Here is an 18,060-nt window from a genome sequence, read left to right on the forward strand (position 1 = left end):
TGTTATTCAGGGCAGGGTTAGTGAACACTGAGGTGGATGATAAAACTCGCCAACACGTTGTGTGATGCCTCCAGCTCACATCTGTTCATCAGGTTCCTGAACGCTTGATGTGCACCTCACTTTGATACTCGCAGTAATAAAGCTGCTACGGTGCTTTACTGAGGGACTGAGGGTGTCATTACCGAGTCTGCAGGGAACACACACGCCATCGGGCTCATCAGTGTTTACATCCCTTCATTAGTGTCTGGACACCACGGAGGTGAACTCAGGGTCGAATTGATTTCCCGTCCTCCTCTTTTCTTCCACAAACACAGCAAACTGTTCAGCATCATCTCTGCAGAGTCCATCTTGTCCTGCGTCTGTCTTTAATGCGTGTGTGTGTGTGTGTGTTTTCTATTTTTAGCTATCGGGGTGCAGTTGTCCTTGGATTGCCTGGAAAAGAGGTTCTGGGCCATCGCCAAGCAGGTGACCAGAAGACTCACTCTCACACATGTTGGCTGATGTCACTTCTGGGGACATTTCATTGGCTTGTGTTTATTCCTGAGAGGCTGACTGTGACCTTCACTTTAAATTATCCATAAAAAGCTCTAATCCCTCAAACATTAATCTGACCACAGTTGCACAAACCTGATAGAGGAATTTTATCAGCAAAGTTTCTGTTTACATTCAGTGTTTCTCTCCAAAACTCATCGTGTGTGTCCTTCGCGTCTGACGAACAAAGCTGAATTTGGAGCTGACGATGTTTAAACCGTCATTGTTTACATTCATGCTCTCTGCTGCATCTCTTGGTGCGCTCTGCTGCCACCTGTGGATCAGTGGAATAACGTAAAACGATCAGCCAGAGTGTGCTCGTACCAGGACGTTATACTTATACCTGGACACAGCCATGGAGGCGAAGTCCCATTCATTTCTATGAAAACTGCTCTGTGGCCTATGAAGCCAAAAAGACTCGACTGTTTTCCGCATAGTTTCTGCATTGTGCGACCCGTAGAGCGCGTGCAGTCGAGAGTTTCGCCGACTGAGCCGACTAACTTCCGGGTTAGCGCCCGGCTAAGCTGAATGGGGATATAATAATTAAATTGTGCGGCTCTTCTAGACGTTACAAATGTTTTACTGTTGAGAAGAATGGAGGACAAATTAAGTTCAACAGTACTTTGTGTAAAATAATCGCTCTTGCAGGTTTGGTCTCAAAACCCCGACTGTGCTGAAGTTTGAGGGAAGAGAGTCCAAAAGGACACAATCACGTTAGCTGTGTTGCTCCGTGTCCTGTGGGAGTTTAAACTGCTCCACAAAGACACTCAGTATGATCTGCAGTCAGACTGGAGTGTAATAGTTAGCAGCTGACCATGCAAATATGAAGTGCATCACTAAGTTTCCAAGGACGAACAAATGAATTTTGCTGTGATCATCCAATAATAATCCTCTGGATTCAGAGGTCATTATTTCAATTTTCCATTTCCTTCAGCAGGGACCAGAGCCCATTAATTGTATTCACTAAGTCTCTTAGACTTTTCGTATTAAGATTAAAGTGGAATATGCACAGAATAAGGTCCCATTAAGATGTAAAGCAACTGGATGTGACCCTTAAGAGACCAAAGTAAAGATGAATGTATCTTTGTACTTCAGCCTAATCTCACTTTCATGACTAAGAGTTTTTATTATTTAATTTAAAGGAAAGCTGAGACATTAAATCCAGAGATTTAAAGACTCAATTAACTCTACTCTGAATAAATGAGCCCCACTATTAGAATCAAAACACCATGGTACCTGTGCTAGCATGCTCTCACATGCGGTGCTAAATGTTAGCGTGTTCACACACAGTAGTTTGCTGACTGTAGGCGTGTTAACAACGAGATGTTGAAACACAGGATTAAACTAATTTTAAGTATAAGCCTGTTTAACTCTTCATGTTGGTGTATTATTTACTTACAAGGTGAAGATATTAACTAAACTAAAAACTGTTTTATTTACACAAATAATAAAAACAACCCAAAAATGTTAATATATTAATCTACATGTATGGGAAATATATTTTTGTTACATACAGTGAAGCTACTAAACTAAATGTATCAAACAAGTGAAGTGGAGAGGAAGTATAAAGTAGCAGAAAATGGAAATACTCAAGTAAAGTACCTCAAAATTGTACTTGACTCAATCAGTCAATCAATCTTTATTTTCATCGCACCAGTTCACAACAAAATCATCTCAGGACACTTTACAAAGTGAGCAGGTCTAGAAAATACTCTTAATTAATTAATTTACAGAGACCCAACATTTCCCCTGTGAGTCAGCACTTGGAGACAGTGGCGAGAAAAAAAAACTGCCTTTCAACAGGAAGAAACCTCGAGCAGAACCGGACTCAGTGGTGGGCGGACTTCTGCCTCCACCACAGTAAATTGTACTTTGGTTTATTTTGTCACTGGTTGTTTGAAATTTTGACACACACAGTTTCATTTTTACTGCAACTGAGCATCAGTCCCAAATATCGTTTTTTCACTCTTCTTGATTTCTAATAATCAGTATCGGCCCTGAAAAGGTGATATCGGTCCACCTCTAACTAATATAGTGCTCAGCATTATATTCACTTTCTGTGTGAAGTTTGTGAAGGACTCACAATAAAAACAGTTACAAAAAACGGGTTAACCCCCCAACCCAATTTACCTTCAGACTTTTAGTCCTGTTACAAAATGTGTCCCCAGAAATAACATAAGACGTACAGCATTCACACACACACACTCTCACACCCTCGACACGCCTTTGACCTTGTGAACGTCTCCTGCAGTTCAGTGAAGCAGAGCTGCAGCTGAATGAGTGCAGATGTCCTGTAGAGGTTGATGGTGCAGATAACGTTATTAATGAGAGCTGACAGCTGCGACAGGCTGCTTTAATATATTCACTGCTGACATTAGCTCGACTGACCTCAGAACACATTTACATCCGGTCCCCACGGATTTACAGCATCTCGAGTTTTTATAACGTTTCTTAAGTTAAATGAAAAGTAAAAGTTGATCTGAAATGCGGCTGCGTCTCTGAGCCGCGGAGCGGTTTGTATTTTATCTAACATTAACGGTCTGTTCCTGTCGAGTCGTGCCCTGAAACGGGACTTATCGTCTGTATTTGTGGCCTGTTGCATTTGATTCGCTGCCTGAGGAAACTGAAGCCGTCAGCGGATCTATTTTAAAAAAAACGCCCACATTTTGTAGAAGCTGCACAACTCTGTGACCATTTAAACCGTGTTAAATCTTTAAAGCCAGCTAAGTGATGCAGCTCGACTGTAAAACAGAGCAAATCTGAAAAGATGGTGAAGGACTCGAGCGCAGCGTCTGTTCATGTAGCTCTGGATTCATTTTTTGATTCAACAAACTAAATACACAAACTCTCTTTGTGTTCATGACTGAATAAACTGAAAGAACAAACTGACCTTAAAGGACAAAAACACACTTTACAGTGTTTTTTACACTGTGTTTGTGTTTTCTTCCCTCCCCCCACCCTGCTGCTTCCAGCCCAGTGACACAGACGTAAGTAAACCCTCGTTAATGATTATTGATTCAAAGCTTGATCGTGGTTTTCTTTTACGTCATGTTTGAATCAGTTTTAGCAGCCGATGTTACGGATAAACTGAACGTTGAGCTCAGTTTGTTTGCCACTGGTTCATCACTGTTCTGTATATTTTCATAATTTTTAAGCTATTAATGAAGAAAAGGACATCTTACACCACATTGTAACATTAAAAGCTACAGTCTTCACATCATCACATCCTGGTTACGTCACATTAAAGGTGGAAGTACTCAGATCTTGTACTTAAGTAAAAGTAGCAGTACCACAGTGTAGAAATACTCTGTTATATGTAAAAGTCATGTATTTAAATATTTACTTAAGTAAACGTACAAGTATGAGCATTAAAATAGGGTTAAAGAACCAAAACTAAAAACACTCATGCAGAACAGCATGTGTCATTATATTACTGGGATATATTTACTGATGCATTCATGTGTTTGTCACTTTAATGTGAAGTTTATCTTAATCTTTATTTATCGGCGAGTGAAACACTGATCAAGACTTTGACTCAGCTGCTATTTTCTGTGGGTGACTTTCACTTTTACCAAAGTAATATTGTAAATTAATATCTTTACTTTTACACAGGTGAACTTTTGTGGAACGTTTTACAACACTGATTGTTTTGGAGTAGAAGTACAAAGCAGAAGAAAATGGAGATATTCAAGTAAAATTTAGGCTACTTGAGTAAATGTATTTGGTTACTTTCCACCGCTGACACTTGCTAACTTCCTTTCTACAGTTACTTTGTGTATGTTGGTAATTTCAGGTCATAATTTATATTTAATTCTCAGACTCAAGAATCCAGTTCCAGCTGGTAATTTTTGATCAACTTGGTCGAGATGATTTTACTCTAAATGTTTCCCAGATTATAATTTAACTACCGGTCTTAAAAGTTCAGAACATTTGTTTCCCGGAGCTTCTCGTCAGCTTCCTCCTGTGTGCACTGAGCTGTCAGTGTGTTGATGACCTTTGACCCTGCCTCCTCTCTCTCTCAGTGTACAACCATCGAGGGCAGGTGTCCTCTCAGCTGTGAGAGTGTTGTAAGTATCCTGCCTGCTCTGTCTGCTCGTCACCAAACATCAGTCCTTCGTGTTGAAAACACAAACACACGCTTCTTCCTTCTGCTTCCTGTTCAGGATCTCAACTGTTTCCTGGTCGACAACAACGGCTTCATCCTGCTGTCCAAGGAGAGGAACGAGGTAAGACCTCACCTGACTGCGATCAGTCTGAGAGGAAGAAGATACGTGAGAAAAACTGCCGTTAGCTCCTTTAAGTAATTAATTAAATGGGAGCATGCTGACCTGATTGATTTAAACCTACTTGGAGTCAGGAAGTTGATACTTAAAACAATCTGGATGAGTTTTGGTGTCAGGAGATGACTTTTTAATGTGCTCATAAACAACATCTGGATGGCTCACAGCAGGATTTGAGGAGAGTTTTGGTCTTAATCTGTCTGTGTGGTGCTTTAGCAGTGAAATATACAGCAGCTGCTGCACCTGCTGACCCCGACTGACCGTGGGCGGAGCTTAACCAGAGCGGTGCTGCCGGATCAACCGTCAGTTTAACGTTTTTTAAGGGCAGTTCTGGTATTTTTAATCCTGGGCTCTATATTTACATGTTTTGGTGTGTAAATGATTCATACTTACCAAAAGTTTTGTAATCGGTCCAATAGATCGCCTCAGCTGGCAGCAACGTAATCTTTTGGTGCAACTACGACCGTCAGAGTTACGTCCACGGAAAGTTCTTGGTTTTGCCTCTGAAACGCTGAGGTTATTATTCAAAGTATCTGACAACATTACTGAAACGATTCCTGCCGAGAACTTCTCAAACGAGACTTTTGTTTCTGGGACGGATCTTATCATTAACAGGAACTGACCCTCCCTCAGTCCTGCCCCCAGAGTTATGCTTGATCCGTCTGTGTTGAAAAGAAAAACAAGTTGATACGAGGGTTTAAAGATATCACTGGGGGATCTCTGAAAGCGGCACTCGACCCCTGACCGTGTGGAAGATGTGTTTATTCCTTATGTATTTTTCAGAGCTGATACTGATTATTAGTGATCCAGCAAACCGATAACCGATAATGTGGTTGGATATAGTTGAGAATAACCAGTGACGAAATGTAACCAACTATAATGTATTAAAGCACTGCACTTAAAGTACTTACTTTTCAATATTTTTGTTTTCTATTAATACTTTCACGTAACTTCATTTATCTGATAACTTTAGCAACTAGATAATTTGCTGATTCAGTGCTGATTGGCTGTTACTCGTGACATCAGAGAGTGTTGTGGACGCTGAGTACACAGAGTGGTGACCACATGCAGAGAAAGGATCCAAAGTACTGCATTTTTAAATGTATTAGTTTTATTGGCCATCAGTCACCAAACACACCGATACTGATAATCAGGAAAATGCTGAATATCGGCCCGTTAATCGGTCTTCCCATAATACATATAGTACTTAATTGATCCCAAGAAGAGAAAATGGGCTCACACCCGGCAGTGCTGACTGATAATGGTGTCGTCCTCGACCTGAATGAAAAGTTTGTGTGGCTTCTCTTTTTTCCTTCAGGCCAGCATGGTCCGAAGGTCTCGCTGTGTCGTTTTGCCGAGTTCATAAAACGACTTCTTGAATCGTCTCCCAGAAACTATGAAACACTGCTGCAGCCGGCTAAACATTTGGTTTACTTTTCATCTGATGTCGCTTTCTGGCCCAAATGAGCTTCCATACATCTCAGATATCGTTTTGAAGGCCTTTAAAGGGTCTTTGTGTGTGTAGAGACGTGGAGCCTGTGAGCCTGCTGTCCATCTGACAGCTGCTCGTTAGCTCCGGATTAACTCAGCCTGTTAAGAGCCGTATTAATGAGGATTAATCCAGAGCCCGCCATGCGACAACACACACACACACACTCAGCTGAGCAGCCACACCCAGTTCATGCCCCACACTTCTATTTCAGTTTAATCTGCCTCCAGAGCTTCAGCTCTTGCTGTTTTGGTTCAGGACCTGTTATCGGGAGTCGAACCTGTGATGTTTGTACTACAGGACGGTATGGGTGACCGCGAGGCTGCCAGCTGTGCAGCAGCAGCTGGCTCTGCCGTAGCCAGATGAGGTTAAGCTGTCGTCCTGTGATATCTGTGAGGCTGTCAGGGTCAAATGAACGTTCAGTTTTAGAACAGCTGGATGAATGTAAACATGAACTCCACAGTCTCGTATTAATGTAAAGCTGGTGACAGCACATCACAAGTGGACAGCTGTAAGTGCAGGTGAACGAGACGCATCGAAGACACATTTAAGATCCGATCACATTCGTCTGGGTCGCATGTGAACACACTCTTTTAGCAGTGTGTACTCACGTGTGTCCTGAGCCACACTCAACAAACGTCCTCTGTGAAACAAGAAGAAGCCACAACAGCAGGCAGAACAGATTACACCGTGTCTGATTTCCATCCTCTGTTAACCTGCCAATGTTAATGTCACCAGATGTTTGTGAACACACTGTCCGTTTCCACTGAACTAGTAACCGCAGCATCACCAGACTCCCTCAACAAATCACGTGATTTTCAGAGTTGTTGCATGAGGAGAAACGTAACAAACTTTGTGAAACAGCTACAACAAATTCTGAGTCATTGGTGCCTTCTTGTTAATTCGGCAGTTTTTGACCATATCGTGTAAAGATGGCCGCTGTGACAGCTCTACAAGAGTGAGGCCAAAACACCTCAATCTCCCCCCGGAGACTGGCCGCACACGTCATAAATCCCGTCCACTCAGTGTTTACAGATGGGACATGAGCCAAACTGGAAAGTTGTTTCCTGTCATTTTAGCTTGTTTGTATCATGCTGTTGTTTGATAAAGTTTTACTTTTTCAGATGAGTTTGGTTTTAATAAGTTATTTGCTCGGGGTGAACATTATGATTGAAGGTGTGTCGGCGGGAACTTCAATGCTGATGTAGTGGAGACACACAGTTCATCTTGATATATGTCACTCTCACTATCACTCTGAACTGTAGTATGAGACTGAGTGTAACTTAAAGCTACGTTTAGTTTGAGTAAATGCAAAGTTGCTATGAGACAGAATGTTTGGTTTAAGAACATGAATCATGTCTAAGCACTAACACAAAGTGACCGAAGACCTCCGACATGGCTGCCACAGGGGAGAGTTTAATCACATGAAAGTCTTTATTATGTTTCTTTTTCTTTGTAAACGACTTTAACTTCCAGCAAATGTCAGTGGTGGGATTTGTCAAGACGAACAGCTTCTACAGACAGCAGCAACATGTTGTGTTGTAGAGCAATCCTTAAAGCAAGAATCATTTACTGTAGAAGCTCATTTTTCATTATTTGCATGTCCGCTGTGTTCCCAGTGGCCTTACTAAGCAGATATTATGATAAAGTGCTTCCTCCATGTTTTGCTGAGCTCTGGGCTTTAGAGAAAGTTTGTGGAAACACCCAGAAACCTCCCCGGTGTTAAAGCTGCTGTGGTGTGAAGGTGCAGATCGCGGTGCGTTGCAGGGCACGGTAAATTTTTAATCAGTAGAGAAAATTAAGTCGGCGCTGACTTAAAGAAATAGGTCAGAGTGAGGAAGTGTAGTGAGCAGGGTGACGGTGCAAAACGCAGGGCTTGTTATTGGTCGCGTTGGCCGTCTGCAGAGGAAACGTCTGTTTGATCAATGATCCTGTCTGAGAAGCTGCTGCAGGACTCCACAGTTCATCCTCAGGAGGGAACAGGTCAGACTGATAAACACGACCTATTGTGTCCCAGAACGTCCTCAAATTAATATCAGTCACACCAGAACACTAAGAGGCGTCCATATTTCTGTTACGAATTACTAGTGGTCAATAGATTTGTGTTGATCAGGGTCCATACTGATTATTAGAAATCAAGAAAACTGATAACCAATATTTGGAACTGTTCTGTTCTTAATGTAAGTAAAAATTTTCAGGAACTTTACTTGAGTATTTCCATTTTCTGATACTTTAGACTTCCTCTCCACTACATTTATTTTTATATATTTATTCACTAGTCACTTTGCAAATTCATATTATTTTATTGTTGATAGGCTGTTAACTGTGACGTGTCACCAATCAGGTGACAGAAAGTCACTGATACAGATAATCAGATGCTGAATATCGGCCCCGATAATCGGTCCGTCACTGCTGGTTGTATCCTCTGTGCGGGGATCATGTAAGTACATCTCAGACTCCATCGTTTAATGAAAATATAAGACGAGTGCTGTAAACCTTCTTATAAAAGACGCTGCTGATTTATTAAAGGTCATCATAATCATTCTTGGATCAGCCGGTAAAGATCTTTGCTTATATGCTTTAAATTAGACGTTGTGACAAAGTCATTTTTTTCTTGTCAAATAGTTTTTTAATTCTAGTTACAAGATTAAGTTTCTCAGAACCAGTAAGAACAAATCGCAGTTCCAAGTTTCTTATTAAGATAATTAAGATAAAATAAAAACTGCCTGGTAAGAAGGAATATCCTGTCAGACAGAAAACAGCATATGTTGCCTTAATTTAAGATATCACTTAGATTTCCCTTTTTGCAGTGTGCTAATGCGGCCCTGTATATAATGAAACGGTTCTGCAGGAGATTTCTGCAGACTGCGAGCAGAACTGAACCTAGTTTTGCTGCTGTACGTCCGCAGAGCTCCTGGCAGGAGTTCGACTCTGGCACTTTTACGGGCCCTAGGTTTTTGTTTACCCCAGCACGTTTACCCTCTGCTGCTGTTGCCGCTGCTGCTGTCAGATAAACAGAGGGTCAAGTTTCAGCGTAAGCAGCATCCGACTGCTAACGCTCAGCAACCTGCGAGTCCTCCGAGGCTGCTGGGAAAATCCCGTCCAGACGGAGATAAAGTGTGGGCAGAGAGCAGCTTGTAAACGTGACGAGAGCTGCTGAGACAAAACGCTCTGAATAATTCAAAGACTCTGCTGCTGCTGCTGAGGGCCGGAGAGCAGCGACACACACAGAGGACTTTAAATCACACTTTAACACTTCACACCATCTGTTTCACTCCGGCTGTATTTACTCAACAACCAGACCTTTCATTTTTATTCACACCCATCTGTTGTGTTGTTAGTCTCAGGCTGGAGGAGACGATCTACTGCAGGAAGTAAATTAATTACAGCGAGGATAATTTCATTTGTGACAATAGATGTGAGTCTTTAGGGGGATTCTGGTTCTGTCTTTATCAGAAACATTTTAATATTCGTAAGAGCTACTTCTGACGTGAAAGTGAAAAACAATAGACAAAATAAGATCCAGTATTCATTAAGAAAACGCTTCTCTTTTTTCCAGATTGTGACACATCTCATGTCTGTGTAACTACGGAGCTGGAGTCAGGATGTGCTTAGTACGGAAGCCCTGATGGGACACGACAATTTGTTTTTCTTAAGTATAAAAAATGTTTTTTTCATGTGTGTAGCAGAGTGATTTTTGTCTTTTCACACTAAAAGTGTGTGTGGAACCGAGCGGAAAAAATTCTTGATCCCTTTTCCAAGTTGTAAAAAAATGTTTTCATGTGTGAAACCAGCTGAGGGACAAAATCTTGAGATTTTTTTTTTTTCCTCCACGTGAAAAAAAAAATTCATGTGTGGAGCCGAGTCAAAAAAAACTTTCTTGAGCCATTTTCAAGTTGTAAAAAAAAAAAAAATGTTCATGTGTCACTGACCGGGGAAAAACAATTCTTGAGATTTTATTTTTCACGTAAAAAAAATATTTTTGTGTGGAAAAAAATTGTTCTTGAGAATTTTTAAAAAAAAAATTTCAGCGTGTCGAACCGGGTGAAAAAAAATCTTGAGATTTTTTTTTCACGTGAACATTTTTTTTGTATAACCAAGTGAAAAATAATTTCTTCAGACATTTCCTAAGTTGTACAAAAAAATAAAATTGTGATTTTACACTTTTTTTGAACCGGGTGAAAAAAAAAAATCTTGATCCCTTTTCCAAGTTGTGAAGTTGAGTTCCCTTTTCATGTGTGAAACCAGCTGAGGGAAAAAATCTTGTGATTTTTTTTTTTTTTCTCCACGTGAAAAAAAAAAATCATGTGTGGAACCGAGTCAAAAAAAACTTTCTTGAGCCATTTTCTAAGTTGGAAAAAAAAAAAAAAAATGTTCATGTGTCACTGATTCTTGAGATTTTATTTTTCATGTAATATTTTTGTGTGGAAAAAAAATTGTTCTTGAGAATTTTTTTTACATTTTTTTCAGCGTGTCGAACCGGCTGAAAAAAAATTCTTGAGAATTTTATTTTTCACGTGAACATTTTTTTTGTATAACCAAGTGAAAATTAATTTCTTCAGACACTTTTTTTGAACCGGGTGAAAAAGAAAGAGATTTTTATTTTTTTTTCACATGAAAAAAAAAAATTCATATGTGGAACCGAGTCAAAAAAAACTTTCTTGAGCCATTTTCTAAGTTGTAAAAAAAAAAAAAAAAAAAAAAAATGTTCATGTGTCACTGACCCGGGAAAAACAACTCTTGAGATTTTATTTTTCACGTGAAAAATTTATTTTTGTGGAACTGAGTGGAAAAAAAAATGTTCTTGGGAATTTTTTTTAAAAAAATTTCAGCGTGTCGAACCGGATGAAAAAAAAATCTTGAGATTTAATTTAAAAAAAATCTTGAGATTTTTTTTTCACGTGAACATTTTTTTTGTGAAGTGAAAAATAATTTCTTCAGACATTTCCTAAGTTGTACAAAAAAAAAAGTGATTTTACACTTTTGAACTGGGTGAAAAAAAATAAATCTTGATCTCTTTTCCAAGTTGTGAAAAAAAAACCACTGCGGTGGGACTCGTGCGCAATGCTGATGGATTCATGGACTTTCACTGTCCTCGTGCTGCTGAAGGACAACGTGAATTAATATCAAGTGTTTTTCAACCTCCATCTCTTTCAGGGCTTTCGTAGTTTTTATGTTGCTGAACTGGAAAAACAAACTTCAACTGTTCGTGTCGTCTTTTCAGGTCGGCCGCTTCTTTGGCGAGGTGGACGGGTCCGTCATGGCGTCGCTGATCAAGATGGGAATGTACAAAAAGTACGACTGACTTCATCAGATATGTTGAGACGTAGACAAGTTTTTCACTGCTGACCCTGAAAACACATTTTAAGTAGTTTTGAATTCAAGCTGAGGTTTGAATCTTCTCTCATGAAAACATTAAACACATGACGTGAAGAATTCCTCTGATGGTTCCTCTGATGGTTCCTCTGATGGTTCCTCTGCGGTTCTCTCTGATGTTCCTGAAGTTAATGTGAACGTTTGTTCGCAGAGTGTCGCTGTTCGACTACCAGGCGATGTGTAAGAACAGTCATCATCACGCCAGCAGCGCCCGACCTCTGCTCAGTGTGAGTCTCTCCACCACGCACAACTTTATTACTGTTATTACTTAGTTACTGTGACCTCCTGTCCAGTGAAAACCACGTATCTCCAGGTGTGCAGATGTTGAGTGTTTGTGATAAACTGAAGGATGAAGTGTTCTCCTCTTCTTCAGGGCCACAGCAGGAGCGACATCTTTACCTGTAACTTACAATATAGATACTTTGTTTTGAAACAACAACTATAACCACAACAAAAATCGTGTTGGACTGTTTGTTGGTGGCGGCAGAGTTGATTCATTACTTTCGTTCCTGTCTTACCTTCCTTTCCTTTTTCTCCTGCAGCCGTTTTATGTCATCGCAGCGATAATGAGATGGTTCTTCTCCAACGCGCTCATGTAAGTGTCGACTGCTGCTTTTATATTCAGATTTTATGGGAACTAAAGGTAGAAAGACTGATTTTAATCCAGGTTGTGACGGTGACATGAGACACACCTGTAACCATCCAGCTTCAGGATTTTAGGCAACAGGAAGTCCGAAATACTTTATCATTTTTATGTTACGATGGCTGTCAACGTCTCTAACAGTAAACCCGTCAGAGCCACGTGAAGGTGCTCCTTCTGCTCTGGAGTCTGTTTGTCCTTGTTGAAATATTGCCTTAATTCTCCATATGTATAATTTAAACCAGTTACGACTGCATGTTTATGAGGCTGTTTAAAAGTCTGCATTCATTAAGTCGTTACTCGCTTAAACGCTGACGCGAGTTTCTATTATTACATAAAATGAATGTGGAGTCAGCTGCAGGTCGTGTTAACGCCGCAGTCAGAGTTTGGATCTTTGCCCGTTTCCAAACCTTAAAAGGCCGTGAAATATGTCCTGCGAATAGATTTAATATTAACGAGTCAGCGTGCCGGGCTTAATGTTTCTTTAATCAGCATGAATCAGACAAGGAGGCTGAGAGTCAGAGGAAATTCACCACCTGATGATGTGAACAAAGAGCAGTCGTTGGATCACTGAGGAGGAAAAGACTTTTACAGGCTGAATCCTCCACAGTGGGCAGATGTGGTGCTGTGTGGGTCCAGTTCTGTTCGGTTCTGTTGGTGTTTTACATGTTAATGAGGTGTTTGTGTCTCCTGTCAGGTTCCTGCTGGATTTTAACTTCTGCGGTCTGTGGCACTCTGATTACTTTGTGGACGGTAAGAAGTAACGGATTACAGTCACAACACCTCTTCTTCCTCAGTGCAGTTGTTTGTGTGTTTCTGTTTGTTTGTTTGTTTGTTGTTGTTTGTGTCTCACATCATCTCACACATCACAGACTGAAACAATCTGACACGATACAGAAATATCCAATAAGAGCCGCAGATTAAAGATCAATACAGAAAGTCAGCAGGAGAGTCGACCCCGTCAGATCCGTCCTCTTCATCACTCTCTCATTTCTGTTTCAAAATGGCGGCTTCATCTTCATCATTACCTCCACGCTCATGTTCACCATCATCATCATCACCACCACCTGTGTGTTCACTGTGATCCACCTTCATCCATTCAGCCAAGGCCGGTTATCATACAAGTGAGTACAACGTGTGTGTGTAAAGTAAAATCTACACTTTGAGGACATTTGGACGTCTTTTATTCAAATTAGAAGGAATTTACTTGAGGTTTATTTCTCACGGTGTATTAATGCGTGTGTGTGCGTGTGCGTGTGTGTGTGTGTGTCTCAGCTCACAAGCAGAAGAAGGTGGAGGCTCTGCAGCCCTGCGACACGGCGTATCCCGGCTTCATGTACGACTCGTCTGTGAAAGAAGCAAACAGCCTCATCAAGTGTGGACGCTGCCAGAAGTACGACACACACACACAGTCACACACACACACACTCATACACACACACACACACACACACACACACACACACACACACACACTTGAACCCAGTGGTGAAGTATTTAGATCCTTTATGTACTTGAGTAAAAATACTCACTAAAAGTCAAACATTCAAAGTTTTACTTGTTCAAAAACCTTTTCAGTCACTTTGTGTACACAAACGATGTGTTCCTGTGTAGAGACCCTGGTGATGCTACGAGCAAAGTTTCATGTTGTGTCGAGTCTTCTTAGTGATTTTGATGCCACCACACAGCCGCCCCGCGCACGCCACTGAAAATGATTTCGACCCGAAAACGAAACTACGTTGAATCTTAAAAGTGGCTTTTTTGTCGTAATGATGCTTTTACACGAAGGTTTGACTTAAACACATTCACAAAAAAAGCCTGGGTTGCATTTTGGCGAGAGTTTCACTTTAAAGGGTAACTCCACCAGTTTTCCACATCAAAGTGTTCACAGGTCTTGCCTAGTTCTACTGTGTAATCACATAAATTGCCTCCGGTGATGCCGAGCTGCATTGTGGGTAATGTAGGCAGCAGGTTTTGAAAAGGAAGAAGAATGTGAGGAATAAAAAAGGCTCTTCAGTTTTTACTGTAATAAATTGAATCTGATTTAATCCAAAGTGTAAATAACAGAAACAATCTGCTCCCTAATGACAAACACAACAACAACAACAACAACAACAACAACAACAACAACAACAACAACAGAGTGAATCTGAGACGACACGTTAAACTGAGCTGCTGGAAGTTTATGTGCAATTTCCCTTTAAAGTCTCGACTCATGATGTGATGGAGATTAAATGATGCACAGTTAAACAGCTAGTGAGTCAATGATGATACTTCAGGGGTCACAGTTAATAAATGACTCAATGTGGATTGATCGATTGATTGATTGATTGATTGATTGATTGATTGGCTGTAACTTGTTGTCTGTGTTGTTTCAGGATGTTTGTGGTGCAGGCGATCCCCGACAGTAATCTGGTTCTGGTCGTGACTCAGGCCGACTGTGACTGTTCTCGTCAGTACGGACCGATCCTGCTGCAGCCCAAAGAGATCAAATATATCCTTCACAGGCTCAATGACACAACAACAACCACAGCGCCCCCTGCTGGACACACAACCACAGTCCCTCTGTCCAATCACATCTTTTCTTGATTGATCTGCTGAGTTTCTGTATTAAAGATGCTCCTAACCCTTCAGACAAAAACAATTTAGTTTTTTGTTAAATGAAACAAAAGGTCTTTGTGCAACAAGGGGACGATCAGGTTTTCAAAAAGACTCAGTTTGGCAACAAATCGGAAATAATATCAAAAGTGTACAAAGTCAAAGCGCAGTAACTACAATCAGAACCCAGTCATGACTGAATGCCTGTTTAATCTTGTGGCTGCACTTTGCTGTTGCATAACTTTCATATCTTTTACACAAAGTGCAGTTTCTGCATTTTTAGTCACAGGTCAAATAATTGATCCTGATTTTCAAGACATGAAAATAACTTGAAGAATGTTTAGTGAACACGTAACAGCTGTTCTACCTGTGATGCAACATTTGGTCGGACAGTTAAAAATCTGCAGCGTCGTCACTGCGATCAGCCTTTGTTGTTGTTTGTTGTTTTCCTTAACGGCAGTGAACATAACGCCACAGTGAAGTGCAACAGGATGAAGTCGCAGAAGGTGCGGCGGCGTCCGGAGTCCTGTCACGCCTACCACCCAAAGGTGAGGCTCCAACTGTCACCAGACATTCAGGCAGCTGCATGAAAAACATGAGGCAGCGCCACGTTTCTCAAACGCTGCCTCGGTTGTGACTCACACTTCAGATATTCTCCTCCTCGTCAACAGTTCCTGTCTGGAGCCTCGTCCATCGTGTTTCTGAACGTTCATTTTACGGCTGCTTGCTATCTTGCCATCAGTTTGAGTTCAGCTGAATTACCAGAATAAATGTTCGCCAAGAACATTTCTGCCGAACCACAGACAAGTTAAAACTGAGTGTTTCTTCATGTCGCATTTCTTTAACTTCTCTGTTGTCACGGCGCTGTGCTCATGTTTTGCTTCAATTCAGGCACAACAGCCACCTGGTTAGTGTTAGAAAAACATGTTTTGTCGCCACGATCGCGGTGGAGATGGTCCAACACTCAGCAAATGTTGTTTAACAAATAAAAGAATGTTTATTGTTTATTATGATGAATAGCCGATAATATAAATCTCCCAATCTCCGGCAGGTTCTTCTTCCTTTCTTATATTAAGAACCCGGCACAGCGCTGGTACAGAAAAATACTTGTAGAAGTATAAAAGTATTGTTGTAAACACTCTTATGTTGAAATTCTCCTACAGGAAGACGCGAAGGACTGCGGTGGAGCGTCGGCCATCTCCCTGTCGCTGTTTCTCTTCTCGGCCTCTCTGCTCGTGTCGTCACTCCTCCAACATCGGACGTAGGATAAAACAACCAATCAGGACGCTCTGAGGCGGCGGCAGCGAGGGTTTGAAGCGGAGTGAAGAGAAGTGGAACAGGAAGCCAAAGGATGTTTTTTCACTCAACACGAGAGACGACGGGACGTCTCAGATTTTCTTTCCTGCTGTTCAGACGAGCTCCGGCTCACTGCAGAGGAGATTAAAGGGCTATTTGATTTTTCTCTTCCTTTCTTTCTTTTTTTTTTTTAATAAACTGCGTCTAGGACTATTTTCTCCTTCCTGGAATAAACTGAAGTAGCTCGAGAGCTGCAGGAGAAACAAGATGGACAGATGTAAACCGTGCAGCTCGTGGAGAAACGTTGCCATTACACACAGAGAATGTAGCGTCTTTGTAGCTTTTTGATACAGAAACATTGTATACAAGTAGAGTTTTACATTCAAATCGTTTTTTAAAAAATAGGGACTAAGTCAGCAGCTCTTTGAGAGGTCAAAGGTCAACAGAAATTCAGTGGCCAAATGAAGCGGTGTCATAAATATTTACATGCAGGTAAAAGATTTTCCACTCGTGTGAGTGTTTGGTCATGAATCGGGTTCCTGCGCAGTGAAGAAGGAAAAGTCTGGAATCTGATTTTAGTGATTTGAAGAGTTAAATTAATCTGTGAGACCAAACTAGTTTGAAAGACGATGCAGTAAAATCTCTGAGCTGCCTGAAATCATAGTTTCACAAACGATGTCCGAACACTTCTGAGTCATGTAGTGATGGTTTCCATGGATACAGTGAGTAAACAAGGCTGCACATTGAAACAGAAACATGAATAAATGTAACCTTTTTTCACTTGTACGCGTCGGTACGTCTGTTTCAGTCAGTTTATTGTCATTTCAAACAGGAAGTGGCCGAACATTTCTGCCAGCAGATCAGATTCACAGGAAGAAGACAGTTTGTACGTGACGACAGGTGTGTGTTCGCTCTGTCGCTCAGGTGACGATGACCTCAGGTGACCGTCACACGTCTGTCAGCTCTCTTAGTTACAGTCTTCAGCTGGTTGCCTTGACGACGACCTCCTCCTCCGATGAGACGCCACGTCTTCATCATCAGGCCCCGACCTCGGACCTGATGGTGCGTTCAGTGACTCTCAGTCAGAAATGTTGATTTAAGTTGTAATTATTTTCTGTGAAAGTCAAATTACAAGTAAAAACCTTCACAATGAGAAAATCTAACTTTACATCTGAGTGAGATTTAGAGAAGCAGGTTGTCGTCACGGCCGACAGTCTCAGATCAAACTTATGAAAAGGAGCAGCAGTGTTTCGAGCCCGTTCCACCAGAACCACGGCCAACAGTGATGTCACAGTGTCCAGGAGCACACCTGGACATCACAGGGCGTCACGATCTGAAGTCTGAGTGGACACACGCTAAAAATGAGCTTTCAGTTTCGTTCACCAAACTCAAAAGCAGGAGCACAGATTTCTCTTCACCTGATCTATTTGAAATCACTTCACTTCAACACAGCTAGCTTAGCATTAGCCTGCAGCTGCACTGAGAACACTCATGCTGCAGGTGACGACGACAGAGACGTTTAGAGCTCAACTGATAAGGATCACTACAAACAGTGTGTGTATCAGCTGACATATTGTTATCGGATTATTTGACTTCCTAACATCGATCTCATCAAGAATGACAGAATCGACTGATGCCTGTTTTTCAAGGCTGGTAACGATACATCAGCTGAGATAAACATTTTCTAAACGATATATTTTACAGCTTTAACAAGTTTAATAAACTTTATAATCCAAAATGACATCAGTGCACTAAAACAGGAAACTTCACTGGAAATTTAATAATAATTTACCCAAAAGCATCTTTTTCTGTTATAATTGGCTTTTATCTGTTTCGGCGTGTATATTGTT

At 41.1% G+C, this 18,060-nt stretch overlaps 1 protein-coding gene across 1 annotated transcript in view; it reads left to right on the top strand.

Moving 5' to 3' along the window:
- LOC141000848 (voltage-dependent calcium channel subunit alpha-2/delta-4-like) overlaps positions 1-16,179 on the top strand; it is a 64,536-nt gene extending 48,357 nt beyond the window's left edge. The window contains exons 28-40 of the mRNA XM_073471728.1: positions 404-465; positions 3,504-3,518; positions 4,554-4,598; positions 4,695-4,757; positions 11,525-11,595; positions 11,828-11,903; positions 12,219-12,271; positions 13,014-13,069; positions 13,420-13,440; positions 13,592-13,709; positions 14,695-14,823; positions 15,375-15,462; positions 16,078-16,179. Of these exons, the coding sequence (XP_073327829.1) occupies positions 404-465; positions 3,504-3,518; positions 4,554-4,598; positions 4,695-4,757; positions 11,525-11,595; positions 11,828-11,903; positions 12,219-12,271; positions 13,014-13,069; positions 13,420-13,440; positions 13,592-13,709; positions 14,695-14,823; positions 15,375-15,462; positions 16,078-16,179 (899 nt within the window). The remainder of the gene's footprint in view (positions 1-403; positions 466-3,503; positions 3,519-4,553; positions 4,599-4,694; positions 4,758-11,524; positions 11,596-11,827; positions 11,904-12,218; positions 12,272-13,013; positions 13,070-13,419; positions 13,441-13,591; positions 13,710-14,694; positions 14,824-15,374; positions 15,463-16,077) is intronic.
- Positions 16,180-18,060: the final 1,881 nt, after the last annotated feature.

The sequence above is a fragment of the Pagrus major genome, chromosome 8, assembly GCF_040436345.1.
Source record: "Pagrus major chromosome 8, Pma_NU_1.0".
NCBI classification, from domain to species: Eukaryota; Metazoa; Chordata; class Actinopteri; order Spariformes; family Sparidae; genus Pagrus; species Pagrus major.